This window comes from Episyrphus balteatus, chromosome 3 (assembly GCF_945859705.1).
Source record: "Episyrphus balteatus chromosome 3, idEpiBalt1.1, whole genome shotgun sequence".
Classification (NCBI taxonomy): domain Eukaryota; kingdom Metazoa; phylum Arthropoda; class Insecta; order Diptera; family Syrphidae; genus Episyrphus; species Episyrphus balteatus.
Window position 1 is genome coordinate 16,034,414 of NC_079136.1, and position 15,706 is coordinate 16,050,119.

At 31.2% G+C, this 15,706-nt stretch overlaps 1 protein-coding gene across 1 annotated transcript; it reads left to right on the forward strand.

Annotated features, from left to right (window-relative positions):
* The first annotated feature begins 4,750 nt into the window (after window positions 1-4,750).
* Window positions 4,751-13,095, forward strand: LOC129913234 (DET1 homolog). Its single transcript, XM_055991818.1, has 3 exons — window positions 4,751-4,983; window positions 5,050-5,230; window positions 8,883-13,095. The coding sequence occupies exon 3, from the start codon at window positions 9,503-9,505 to the stop codon at window positions 11,270-11,272; it is 1,770 nt and encodes a 589-aa protein (XP_055847793.1). The 5' UTR covers window positions 4,751-4,983; window positions 5,050-5,230; window positions 8,883-9,502; the 3' UTR covers window positions 11,273-13,095.
* Window positions 13,096-15,706: the final 2,611 nt, after the last annotated feature.

Here is a 15,706-nt window from a genome sequence, read left to right on the forward strand (position 1 = left end):
ATAAGTCGTTTTACACATTTATTACCTATTCCTTTATTTCTCTCCGTTTGTAAGAGATTTTTTTTTTTTGCTTACAATTTTATTATTTTAAAGGTTTTATAAATGAATAATTATTCGCTTTGAAAGAGATATCTTATATTTCACAAAATATGCATAGAACAATTCACTTATTTTATAAACAAAGAAAAGCGCCTTTCCAAAGATCATACATTTGACGTTGAATGTAAAGAAAAAGCTCGTTGAAAAAAACAAAGCAAATAAATTTATTTTGTTCTACCATTGATGCTTACAGCTTGGTGGTTAAAGAAATAAAGATCAAGTTTAAAGGCCACTTTTTGCAAAAAGTGAAAAGCTCTACAAAAAGTGAAAAGCTTTCACACACATACTTCTTAATTCGTCGTAAAGTTCATTTACTGATTTCCTATCACCGAAATACTGGTAGAGGATTTTTTTCATATTTTCTTTTTTTTTTCAAAACTATGTAGTATATTTTTTTTTTTTTATTTTATTTTATTATTATTATTTTTTGTTTTGATATCTTCTTTTTTTTTTTTTTTGATTTGGTTTAATGGTGCGTTTGGGGTGGTGGTATGTACCTTAATTCGGGGTAGTTTTTTATTTCTGTCATTAAGGTTTCCTTGAATTTTTCCATGTATTTTGTCGCCGAAAAAAGGTCTCTATTTTTGGCTATTTAGTGTGCCACCATACACGTTACCTCCTCTTTGTCTAGTCCCATTAAGTTTTTGGGGACTACTACGTTTTTTTGATAATATCTTGGTGTTTTCTTTGTCTTGTGTCTTTTTTGCCACTCCTTCTGTACAAACTCCTTAACGGAAGCCATAGCTTCCAGACCTGATATTCCCAACGTGTTGTAGTATTTTATAGATTTTTGCGTTGTTCATAGCGACTATGGACTAGCTCCTGCTCTTCAATGTCAGTTTTTGCTGCAATAGATTGCATTGCTATAACGTAAATTAAGCAGGACTCATTACTCTTTAACACACGAACTCTTAGTTGCCTATTTATTTCTTGGCGAGTGATAGTCCTTCTGAACATATTCATGAGCCCGGACTTCATTTCGTCATAGGCGACTAGACCGAGAAAGCGTGTTTATTGTAAGTTTTCTTTATAAGCGACATCTAGCTATCATTATGTTTAAGTTTTTATTTGGATGTGTTTGATGACGCTAAATTTACACTTGTTCGTTTATTAAAAATCTCTTACCACTGGTGTGGGAAAATTTTTAATATACGTCTCGAAGGACTAAATGTTGAGTAAAACTCGGTTGTAAGTCGAAATGAATACTTATTTTATTTCACGACCACTGTTCGGCCTAATTCCCTGATCCTGATAATTAATCGTCCTCAAGCCTATTACAGGTTCTCGCTCACACTTACCTTGATAATTCAATTCGCTTTCCTCTTGTTTTCGCATATCATTTTCTCTCTTTGGAAATTCATTTGTCGGTTCATTTGTCTGATCATTTTCTTTTTCTTTTTACTTATTTTCTTTTTCCGGTATAATTTATTTGCTTTTTCAATTTTATTTTATTTAACAGTACCAGTAACTATTTGTTGATAATGATCTTTATAATAAAAAAAATAAATCAGAACTGGAAATTCTTTTGGCGTTGACCAATTCTTTTAGCAGTTTATTATCGTTATAAATAACCAGCTTTAAAAAAAAAACTATAAAAATGATATTTTATCAAAACAATTAACAAAAGATATGATTAATTCCTTACATCTGGTCTTCGCTTGGCTTGGCTTTAGAATCGAATTTTTAGAAATAAATTGTTTTTCCTTTAGAACGCAAAATATGAAAATCATTTTTATAAAATCATAAAAAAAACGAAATATTATAATAAAAGCTTAATTTTTATTTTAAATTTAATATATTTTTATACAAAAGAATTGCAATTATTGTAATTATTATTATTGTTATATATTATAAAAATGTAAAGAGTATTTAAAACACTCAGAAGTAAGATACATTGGCAGTTCAAAAGAAAGGTACAAAAGTGGTGCCAAATTATGTATTTTTGTTAGAATGTACATGTACTACAAATTGTGTTATAACTATGCTGTTATTATGAAATAAAAAATTATAAAATAAAGAAAAAAAACCAGAGATTATTGTTTAATTTTTGTTATTTTGCAGGCCAATTAATGAGCAAGCTCTGATGTATAATTGAAACAGAAAAGAAACAAAGCTGTCACCAAATGACATTTTTCAATTGATAGCTGTCAATTTTCACTTTTCCTCATATTAGTTATAAAATAAAGAAAAAAAAACCAGAGATTATTGTTTAATTTTTGTTATTTTGCAGGCCAATTAATGAGCAAGCTCTGATGTATAATTGAAACAGAAAAGAAACAAAGCTGTCACCAAATGACATTTTTCAATTGATAGCTGTCAATTTTCACTTTTCCTCATATTAGTTGATTTCGCCCCAAATCTAAAATTATTGAGGTTTTGCACTAGATTTCAGATATTAACTCGAAGAAGGTTAAAAACATTATTAAATTTGAAAAGGTTGCTGTTGTTTCTCGTGTTATTTTTCCTGTAAAGTTTGGTAGGCTGCTGATGTGAAATGAACGATCCCGTGCAAAAATGACACAGCGAAATCGTTAACGAAAATTTACGTTCTGCTTTTCGTTTTGCGGTACGCTGTTTTTCAAGAGAAATGGAAAATTGAAATTAAAAGTTTCAACGTCTTTTCGCACACAAATAATTGCAGGGGACATTTATTTTGTGCGGAAAAATGCTGAGCCGAACCGAAACTTTATCTCATTTGGGTTATATTGAAAACAGGATATTGGATATCATGGTATAAGAAGAGAAGGTATGATGACGCGAAGAAAGTCTGTATCGAGAACTGTCAGATGAAAGAAAAGAAGATGGCTTCCTAAGTTTTTGACAGTTGCCCGATTGAAATTGTTGTTATTAACAAATTTGTCTTGGAAATTGTTGTTGCTTTTGACTTTACCAAATTAAACGTCAAAAACTTATTACTCCATTTTGTAAAATGGCGACTCTAATGATCATACCTTCTCTTCTTATACCGTGATTGGAATGGAATATTGCTGCAAAGCACCATGTTGATAAATTTGCTCATGTAGAACTTCAGTTATGTATTAATTTCGTTTATTCCCTTCAAAAGAAAACGGAGCTCAGAAAAGACACTCCAACCTCAAAACGCGAAAAACGTGGGACCCGTTTCGTAGTCGAGGTCGTACTTATGTCGGAGCCGATTCGGACCGAGGTCAGAATCGTTTGCTTGAAGGGTTGCCAACAATATTTTGTTACAATGAAAAAGAAGAAGGATATATTCGACGATTTCATTAATCATAGACAAATTATTAAAAAGATTTTTAACAATAGCTTTCAAATATCATGTTATCTACATACTTGAAATAAAAATTTTAACTTTGGGCCTAATATATGGCAAGGTACTGTATGTTCATTGTTCAATTTTATCTACATATTTTTGATACAGTTTGAATATAAGATAATTTTTTTTTTAATTTTTGAATTAAAATTGAACTAATTCAGTAGCGTGATTTGAACTAAATTCATCGATCACTCAAATGAACTTAAGTGGCCAACTCTATTATCTTGGTACTAATTTATCTATGGTTTTGATTTGTTGATGAGTCGATTTTACCCACACGACCAAATTCGACTGCTGAAAATTTGGCATTAGATTTCACAACCTACAGTAGAATCCTGCTGAATGAGTTGATCTTGTACTACAATTAGCATATAATAGCCCTGTTCCATTGGAGGTGGTAGTTTACTCGTGAGTAGAAATCTAGTACAACAACTACACATTCCTATCTCCTCGATTAGAAGATCATGTGTTAATTCTAGTACTAGATCTACTCATGAGTAAACTACCACCTCCAATGGAACGGGGCTAATCTTCTACTTCAATCAGAGACCGAGAAATTACCTTAAGTTCCTAACCACGGTTGCCACTCACAACAAGTATGCAGTTTTGATTGATATATTAACGTGCATTTTTAGAAAAAAAATTTCAAAATCGTTAGAGCCGTTTTTTAAAAAAATAATTTTTTATAAATAATTTTTTGGAAAAAAAGTTTTAAAATAAAATTGTAATCCCATTTTGTAGAAATCACTAATCAAGAATGTGAAATTAGTGTCAACACAAAACATGAAAATGGATGAGTTCAGACACCAACAATGAGGATACAGCGTTTACATACACTACTTAATATTATTACTCTCGGTTTAGATGGGCACATTTGTTTGGCACAAATATTTTGGGTAGATTTGACATAATTAAATTTTTTTTGTCAATTATTAAAAATAAAATTATTTTAGAGAAAAACTTGGAAAAACCTACCAAATTGACTGCAAACCTACAAACCTACCCAAGGTAAAAATTCCTATCCAGTTTGGTAGGATTCTACCCACTCCGGCAACCGTGTTCCTAACCCCTGTCCATTAAATTTCTAGTTAGTTGATATTAACCGTCGAGTCCTTTTATTTCGATTGTACTGTAGCTAGTTTCTTACATTTTGTGTCGCCATCTATCTATCAAACATATAAACACGGTTTATCTTCCTTCTCTTTCGCACTGTCCCAAAATACATTTGACAGACATTTTGAAACTTGGTTATCTTTTAACATATATTCTGTGGCTACGCGGTTCTTTTTTGCATTTTACAGACATTTCACACACCAAATTTCACAACACAATTGAATTTCTAGAATTAACAATTAAAATCAAAAACTCGAAAAATATTCGATTCAAATAACAAACAAAAGAAAAACCGCATTGAAAAACACTTCGTTTAAGAAATCTAATCAAAAATTATAAAACTTGAATACAATTTAATAAATATTTAAATGAATTCGAGAAGTGCTGAATTATGTTAAAGTCTGTAGTTTTGTGACGCCGCAAACTCCATTCTGGGAGATAACAAAAAATGGATGAAAAGTACCATGAAATAAAAGGTAGATTCAATAGATATTTTGGATATTTTGTGTTTTGTTTATTAATAATTCATAAATATTTTATAGATTTCTTCAATTAAGAAAATATCTTTTCAATTTCTCAATTTCTTCTGAATGAAATTAATAAAAGAAACAAAATTTGAGAACTACAATTTGATGAACTTTCTCCAAAAACTATCGAATCGGAGATACAAATAAAATATCACAAACCTGCCTGCCTCAATCATTGGCAACATAAACCTAATAGGTACGTAATTATTTTTTTATTTTTATTTAATTTACTTATGAAATTGTAATTTTTTAAAACGTTGAAATCGATTTCAATATCTACATTCATCTGCACCTAACCACAATGTAATGTAAAATGTTGCGTCCTTGTTTATTAAGAGCTTCAGAGTTCAATTGAAGATTTTTTGGAATATTCGTTTTGGAGTTCCAGTAGGAGTTATATACACTCCTTTTCATCGGAATAGGTACACAACTTTTCAAATGTTCAGTTTTCGTTTTTTCTTTACAGTGTAGGAAATAATTTAATGATGTCAAGTCATTGTCTAAGATGTTAGCAGAATCAGCAAAAAAATAATTTTTTATTTTTCTTTTTTCCCTGTGGCAAAGCATTTTGTATAAAAAAAACTGAGTTTATTTTTTGTTTCATCAGAATAGGTACACATAAAGAATGATTTAAAAGTGGTCCATTAAATGAATTTAAACCAAGTTCTTCTTAAAAATGTATTTTAATTATTGTATTATTTGTATAGTGGCCTTTTTATTCATACAAAAATAACAAAACTGTCCAGGAATTGCATTGTTAAATCTCTTAATGCAAGCTATCTGAATCTCTTCCCTAAATTGTTAAATGGTGGGTTGGGAAATATTTTTGTCTTAAAATCGACGATCACAAATTTTATTGGTACGAGCTAGCCATTTACAAACATTTTCAACAAGGTTCAGGTCTGTTTTCTATGGTAGATACTGAAGTACTTCCTAATTTTGCACTTCCTCCTAATATTTTACATAGCATTTTTGGTAGTCCTGTTGAAAAATCCAGTTTACTGAGAATTAAGGAAAAGTTTCTTGAATATTCATTTACAAATAATTCTGACCATTATTCACGTTTGAAATTCATTATTTGTATTAGCTTTCCATTGCATATATGTATGTATATGAAATTTTTGCATGTTTTTTGGTGTTTGAAATAGATTTTAAGTGCCGTAACAGTTTTTAGATCGATTTGAACACTTAGAAATAATTTTATATTATCCCTTCTATGTAATGAAGCGTCCACAAGTCGCAAATTAAGAAATATAGTTCCCATAAATTAGATACATATGTTGCGTAACGTATGCGACATTAAGTCCACCATGTTTAAGCGTTTATTTTTACTTAAAACTTGATAAAAAGTTTGGCTAGGTGAATATCGATTTACGAGTTAAGTTCGCAAACACTTGTTAACTCTTGATAAAGAGTTTTCTGCCTCTAAAGAAGTTTTTCATTGCAATAAATCCCATCTATTACTCTTTTTTCTAATTATAAAAAGTTACCATTTTTCATGGAATGCCCCATTATTGTAGTAGATTACTTTCTTCCATGCTGTGAAGTATCTCCTTTCGCAGAATGTAAGACTGATACTTTAACTCACCAAGGACATCAAAATTAAATTTTCGTTTGTCCAAAAATAACAAGAAATACCACTCAACTTTTCATGCAGTAAAGGATTTAAAAAACCTTAAACGCATACAATTCTGTTCTTGGTTCAGCGATGGTGTCTTTTCAAAATTCAGCCATTTCAGAAGATTGGGACTAATGACCATTCTATTTACTGTCTATTATAAAATTACAAAAATAACAACTGTTTTTCACTTTTATTCTTGTCGTTAATCAACCAAAACTGGTAGCACATGTTAAAACTTACTTGTCTTAGAGTGTTTTGTTTGCATTTTTTTACCACCATTTATGGGTTTATTCCCCCAGAATGTTTGTATCTGATATCTGGATAGAGCATATTCACAATTCGTAATTTTTTTAATCATACCATTTCTGGTGGATCCTTCATTCTTTGTTTTATTTGTTGTTGTTCAAAATGGTAGAATAATTACACCGGCACATAAAAAAAAAAAATCATGTTTTTGGACCCGCTGAATCGGAATTTTAAGTTCGTTTGGCCCGGTCACCCTCCAGTTTTGAGTAAAATGCAAAAAACTAAAAGGAAGTTTTTTGCCTTTTTTGGTGTTTATTTTTGCATTTTTCTCAAAACTAGAGGGTGATCGGACTCAGCGGGTCCAAAAACATATAGAAAGATAGGTCTGGTACATGACACTTTTTTTTTTGTGTGTTATTTTTTAAACATTCAGATGCAATAAAGTCATACCGTATTGGATTAACCCTGAATTGATCAACTTTTTTCATTGATAACACCTTAACCTTACCTGAGAATTTTTCTTACTATGTCTGGGGTTCTCGCCGCCCATGGATTCTAGCTGTAAAGGCTGTTAGACAACTTTTCTAATAAAATACATATAGGTATTTACAGTTGCAAAGTCAGAAATAAACAAGAAGAATGTGATCATAATTGTGTTTATAGATCTAAAACACTTTTACAAAGAATGTTTAGCAGGAAAACCAGTTTGGTTGACAAATAAAATATTTTTTTACTGGTAATATGTTCTTGAAGTTGTGTCATTACTTATTTTTCTAACAACTTATCGTTTACTGAAACCATATTTATTGGCTGAAAGTCCTTACAGCTTCTGGCATCCGGTATCTTCGAGGTGGGAATAACAAGAGATTCCTTCCACGTAGTTGGAAATATACCCGAACAAGTGACGCATTTATAATTCGCAGAAGTACCTATCCCACTGTATTGATCGAGTCCTTACATTTTTGCATTCATAAGATAAAAATCATTTCTGTTATTGCACTTAATGTTTCATCAATGTTCACTTCAGAAAACTTGATATCTATATTGCACTCTTCAACCAGACATGTAGTATAAACAGGACATGAGACAGAACAAGTTAAATTTACTATAATTTGTACGAAAAATGTAATTAGTTTATCACATGATATTGCACTGTCGTTTATAATATTGCCATCTTCAAATTGCACTTCTATTTTTTCAATTTTGTTTTTATGCAGAAAATTCCTTTAGTTGATTGCACATCTCCTTTTGAGAACGCGCATTCTTTTCTTCTTATAAATTTTCATTTAGCCTTTAATAACTTGTTCTTGTAAATATGTATTTCCGTACCTTCGATGTTCATCCGAATCACTTACATTGATACTAAAGAATGCTCTGCACTTCTTTAGGATTTCAATTGTTAATAATTCAATCAATAATTTTGTAGGAACTATTCACTTTAGATACAACCGTTCGTAACAACATAATCAATAAGGATTCTAGATGTTGGTGTTATTCCTGTTGGTTCATTAATGGTCATAGAAATTGAAAAAATAGCCCAATTAATATTTAAATCACAAAGAAGTTATTGCACTGAAGTAGGAAATCTATCTATTGGAAAAAATTATTACAGAAATCAACTTTAGGGACCCATATGTATCGCATAATAATTTCAATTATTACATATTACACCAACATTTCATCTCTGTATGGCTCGATTCGCTAACACAGTCGACTAAGGAAATAACCTCCTAAATGTGATCCATTTATCTCAATTCCTAATCTTCCAAAATTCTTTAAAGGTTGTTTGTTTCAAAGCCAAGTCTAAAATTTGTTTACGTTCTCATTTTGTTCTCTCAAGCACAATATTTTGTAGTTCAGGTTCTAAAACAAATCTTTTGGACTTCACATAGATTTCCTCATAGAGAGAATGATAATCTTCATCTTAAAAAAAAAAAATAAAACAAAAACAATGAATTGAACTCTCTTTCTTTATTTTCAGAACTAAAACATAAAACAACCAATTACGAAAGCAAATGACACAAGGACAACATCGGTAATAAATATCCGATTAAAATAGCAAATACAAAAAGATCGGTCATGAACATCAAGATCCATCAAAGTCATGGTATTGTACGTAAGTGGTTAACCTAAGATTATCGTAATTTGATGCTAATTCATTAGCAAACTGCTGTAAAAGAAGGAGAATTGCTGTTAAAATTGTTTTTTTTTTTTCTTTGATTAGTGTATAAAAATTTAAAATTAATTTTATTTATTCTATGTAAGAACAACATTTTAAGGCACACAATATTTTCTAAATAATTAAACAATTCAAAGATCAACATTATTTTAGATTTATTTATATTTAAGAAATTTCAAAACAATTTATTTATTAATTTATTCAAATATTATTTATTTATTTATATATTTTTTAACTAATGATAATGATTTCAAATCGGTAATTAAGTTCCATATTTGCAATAATAATTCATAATCACAGTTGTGGATTCTATTTCATGACAAAAAGCTAAACAGTACAAAGCTTTGGTATACAAACTCGTAAACTAAAACTTATATTTAAACTATCTTATACTATTGAGTGCTTCCATTAAGTATTTAAAAATGGAGTGGACAAATCAACATACATTTGTCCCCAGAGAAAAATCAATGAATTTAGTACATTTACTTAGAGATCGCGAAATCGGTATCGATCGTCGTTACAGTGTTCATCGTCGAAAATTAAAAGATTTTGATGCAGATTTTTTCAAATGTATAACACCCAATCTAACCATTGCCAATGTTGAGAAACATTTCAATTTCATACGAAAATTCACTCCCGATGGCAAATATTTGATATGTTTTTCCAGAGATCAACAATCTTTTGAGAGTTATAAATTCCTTGGCACAACAAGAGTCTGCCCCTTGTTGTACCACTGGAAAACTGAATATGTACCACCTGATTGTAATAACGGACTGGGTGGATTAATTCGACGAAATATATTTAATGAATTATTTCGATTGCATTGGTCCATTCAATTGAGTTCGACATTTATGCGTCCTTTATACCGAGAATTTAGTATTTTTACCGAGGATGGTAAATATATTATCATAGCTAGTCATACGCCAATTGCAGAAGAACACCTACCATCTTATTATACAATGGGTTCAATTAATTGCATGCATTTCGAATATGATTTATTCTCATATCGGTTTTATTTGATAAGACTGCGAGATGGTTCAGTCAGTGATACCATGGAATTTCAATATGATTTTATCAAACTATCACACAATCATGGAGTTTCGTTGAAAGGCAACTTGATGGTTGTAGTTTCATTGCTTCATCAAACAATCAATCTAGTCAAATTGAAAGATGGAAAATTCATAAGACTCAATACACTCGGAGTTTATCCCCATGGAACCGATGAATGTTTGTGCAAACATGTCCCCGAATATGAAAAATGCTGCCAAACCCTAGACAATGGACTAAGTGGTTTCAAACAGAAAATCGTTATCTTTTTGTATAATAAAGTTATGAGTTACCCAATCGAACAACGACCTGAATTACTTAAAATGTTTTACCAAAGATTATACATTTACGAAGCTATGCAAATTTATAAATTGCAATTTCTCGATGAAGATCATTTGCTAATACGCTATGACTTGCACAAACATCCTGAAGTCGAAACAGCTATTGCACATAAGTTTTTTGTTCTCTATAATCTGCCAGAAGATGAAATAATAAAAATTTCAGCTGAAAATGCTTTTGATTTGCTATTGTATTTTGTTTATTGTTGTGATACATTTCGTGATACACGTTCGCTATTTACCGGACGTGCACCATCTTCGTCGAGTAACAATATGCAAATACGTTGTGCTCAGCAAAGAATAATACATTCATTTCCTCGGGGGTTTTTTGATGCTGCCTATCGTTTGCTACCACAAATCCCATTGGCAGTTCAAAGTTATTCTGCTTCGCCTTATTTAGATTTGAATTTATTTCATTATGATACACAATTGGTATCGGCTTTGGAAAGACCAAGATACTCAAATTGTGAACCGATAAATTTTAGCGATCGTACATCGAAATTACTTTTATTTCGCATGTATTTTGGTATATTTAATTATATGGATAATAATGTTCTACAACAACAATATCGTGGACCTGGTGGTGGTGGTACAGTTGGAGGGGGTGCTGCTGCTGCTGCTGGTGGTACAGCTGGAGGGGTATCTGGTGGAGCAGTTGGAGGGGGTGCACCACCATCAGCACCTAAAGAATTGTTGGCTTTTGTATTTCATCCTATTGAACCATTTTTTATAAGTGTACAAAAGCTTGAAAATCGTTATGTGACCAATTTTCATATTCGAAATGAAGGAACTATACTTAGGAGATGATTGTTGCATTTAGATTTACGATTTCTACTCATTCATATAATTTCGTGAAGTTGTGCTACATTTTCAAGAATTCAATCTTTATAACAAAGACGTTCATAAATTAGTATTTCAATGTGAAGCGTCAATGTTGGATAATTATTCCCACCGTACGTAAATGAAATGAATATTGCACACTTTTTGATTTTAAAATATACTTTTACTTTTATTTTAATAATTTTAAATGTATGACGGCGTCACTGTGCCGACTTGTTTGTTTTGAATAAATATTTATCTGACGATACATTTTCTCTATGTCACCATTAAAGACATATCTATAAAATCGCCAATTTAGAATAAGGAATACTATATCATTTTGAAAAATAGGACCCGTACGTAAAAGATCATTTAAACTTTTACCATTAGAAGAGTGACTTGAGGCATTAAATACCACCCGCAATTTGGTAGTAGTGCTTTTGAGGTTTTAAAACGGCGTGATGTGGAAGATAATAAGATTGAACATTGTCTTCATCAAATAATTCATAGGTTGAAGTAGGCGTCATGTGATTTAAAGTGATATATTCTGCTAAAACCTTTTCATATTCTCCTTTGAGAGCAGGTTTAGCCAACATTTTTCATTTCGCAAATATTGTTGCATTGCGTTGAAACGCGAGAAACCCAAAAGTGATTCTTGCTATTCACTGTCAATTTCGTCGCAGCTAACTCTTTTATTGTTGCCGTCGCGAAATTTTCAATATCCGTGGTAAGGTTTTCGAAACTCTTCCCAATTTTGTCCACCTCTTAACGTTAACGTTTTGATAGGTTTACTGAGCCTATCAAAATTGGAATTTGCCACCGTTATCTGTTTCGTAATTAAATTGAGCGTTTCATTTTCGTTGGTATCCAAGTTGCTAAATCTTATCAGAATCCTCTTTGTCCATAGTTCCAAAGCCCAATGGAAGAAATGTCCAATTGTTTCTATGACTCTTTTTTTTTGTGTAACAAGAATAATCTAACTTTTTGTTTTATTTGTTTTTTCTCGAACTATATTACATTTATATTCGCGAGTTTAAATAAATAGAAAACGAGGTTCGCGGACCGGCTGCGCCAATGTTAAAGTGTTAGGTTGATAAGTACAAAAAACGACCGACTTCTTTGGATGTTTTTAAAAGACCAATCTTGTCGTGTCATTTAGGTGATTGCAATTCCAAACATTCGCAGAGAATAATGGCGACGAAAGACCAATGTTTTTAATCGTGATTCTTATATAACAATTTTTAATTTTAAAATTAAATTCCGATTATAATAGTAATTTTAATTTCTAGCGTTATTGTGTAAATGTTGGTTGCAAATTCTTACAAGAATGACCTTTCATCGATTTTTTTAATCTTCGTACCTATTGAAGAAATTTGATGATTTAATTTTTCGAAGGCTTCGCCTTGTAACTATAATTACTCTGAGAAACTTCACACACATCTGTTTGACATTGTTGATTGAAATCGTACAACATGCTTTTTCACTCGATGTTGGTTATTAATTTTGGGAACGCGTATTGCAGCATTAAATTACAAAAATGGGCTATTTTGGTACCCATTTGTATATTTTCTTTTTCTGTACACTTTACTTTCTATGCTTATTATTTTGTATGCTTTATTTTTTTTTTTACTTTTTCTGTACACTTTACTTTCTATGCTTATTATTGTTTGTAAGTTTTTTTTTTTTTAATAGTTTTTCTTCGAATAACTCTACTGACTTCAGCGCTGTATGGTATTCACTTAACAAAAAAGGCAAAAGGCAGAGAGCGAGAGGTTACTGCTGCACGGTTGCTAGCTAGCATGAACCTATACTATGACTACGGTGGCCATATTTCTGGAAGCGAAACCCGGGACAGATAAAAAATTCGTTGGATCGTTTTGAAAATATTGATTTTTCAAAAAAATTAAATTTTTTTAAACGAGTTTTCATAATTTTTCTTTATTTTGATATCAAGATTTCCTAAACTAATTTTATGATCTTTAACACAACATTTAACATGTTCTTTATTCGAAAACATTCTACCTAGTGTAGCAACTGACAAACGGAAGCTGGAACTTAATAATTGACGAACATTAAAAAAAAACTAGAGCCTACTCTAGATGCGAAACGAAAATTCTCATACAAAACCAGCACAAAATTTTGCTTTTCGTTGCACAGTACGCAGCTTACGTAACAAAATTCTTACCTGTGCTAGAATATATGGAGATTTTTCAATCGTTTGTCACTCCCATTTATTTGTCCAGGCAATTTTTCTTGCAGCGAAAGTTTTTTGACTTTGGAGACTTAGAACAATTTTCGTTTTGCTTCAGCTGCGTACTATGCTTAATGCTTTATCCGAAAAATTAGAAAAATTTTAATTTCCAGCCACTGTTTTCTTGTTTTCCGGTCAAAGTATTTAAAATATTGAATACGAAAATCAGAGAATGTCCAAATACGGGACAATCACGGGACAAATAACAAAATACGGGACGCTTATACGTCCCGGGTTTCTTAAATAAAAACCAGGGACCAGCTGTAGAAATACGGGACAGTCCCGGGTAAACCGGGACGGATGGTCACCGTAACTATGACACATGTATGTGTTAGTTTTTTTCTCTGTTTTATTATGTATATATTTTGTGTGTGCACTGAATTGTATTTATATGACGATCTACTGCAACGGATTCTATGCAGGATCGTTACTTTTTCGAATATTTGTTTTATGCGCGAGTTAACTTTATCCGACTCGACGTGGACCAATGTATATTTTTGGACTGTAAATTTCCACAAATAACGAAATAAGAAGACAAACACTTTTAGAGTCGGGAAACCGAGATGGAAAAAAACCCGACTATGGCAATAATTTTATTTATAATCAAAATCGTTACATAAGGATATTCTATACGTTTCTTAATTTAATCACATTATATATTCTATATTCTGTACGTTAAATTACATTATATATTCTGTACGTTACGATTTATTCTACTTTATATAACTTTATACAACTTTTTATTTTATAATAAAAACTCGACCGACATGCTCAATACGTCTAGTCTGTACCGGGTTATAGAGAGAACTGAACTAAACTTACACTGAACTATATAAAGGTAAGAAAAGGTAGATTTACTAATATTATCACAAACAAAAATGGTAGACATTATTTAATACAGATACAAATACAAATACGTTTACATTCTTTTGTATTGCATGTCGGTTCGATACACCATTAGAACATCGTCACTATTTTCGAATATTCTGTTAAAGTCCGATTCGATTGTTAAAAATTATTAAGTCTGGAAGCTGTTGATTATTGTAGATGGTATTTTTTTTATGTTGTCTGGTCTGACTGAAGATTTAATAGCTGATAGATTTGTTTAAAGATGATATGATTATAGTCTTGGAATGTTTTAAATTTTGCTTTAAACTGATACAAGAACGAATTTCTAATAAAAGGATGCTACTTTTTTTATGAAATTTAGTTTTTGCTGGTTCTAGTATTCATTTGTTGGAATCTGGTCTTAATTGGTGAAGTTGGTCTGCCTGATTATTGTTGTCGCTGGTAGTTTTTCAAATATATCTAGCCGATGATTGTTGTAGTTGGTGGTCGGTTTTGTTTTAAAATTTTGTAATTTTCTTGTAATTTGTTTTATCCGCTGCAATTATGTCTAATCTTGCTGATGTAGATGTATGTATGTAGCAACCTAGTTAATGCAGACGCCCGACAAAGTAGCATAATACTTCTTAAAAAACAACGTCGTTTTCTTATTTTTATTAATTCACTGTCACTCAGCCTTAAAATTTTTTAACGCTTGCACAAAATGTTGTATGTACTGGGATGATTTTAATCACTCAGGTAAAGTGTCATGTAAAGTGTACAGCTCGCATCATCATTTAAAAATCGCAAACCGATGATCGCATTACTTGAACGTATGTTGAGAGATCTAAGTGAACATTTCTCTCTCTAGCACAGGAGATTGATGCTGATACTCCTTCAACTAGAATGTAATCAAATCATAGGATCATTTCGCTCAGCTGTATCATTTGCCGATAAAGCTTGAGATTTAAAAGCATCAGGATTCGATTCACGACGTGGAATAGGTGTACCCAGCTATAGCTTGAATTGTGTTGCCTATCCAAACGAATGAATTCTGCGAGTCCTTGATGGTATGTCGTATTACGTGTTTTCGACCATCTTTGTCTTTTCTTATAACTTTTTGGAATGGTACAAAGTATCTATGCTGAGCCCAAAGTAATGCTGCATCCTTACATTTGTTCTTGAAGAAGATTTAATGTTACAAAACTTATCGTAAATTTTACCCCTTTTACTTGTTCGATATTATTTCAATTTTTTTTGTCGGGAATCTTTCTAAAATCTCCTTTTCAATTTTGTAACTTGAATGTAAATCCAAATGAAGGTCAAAATAAATGGCTATTGCATTA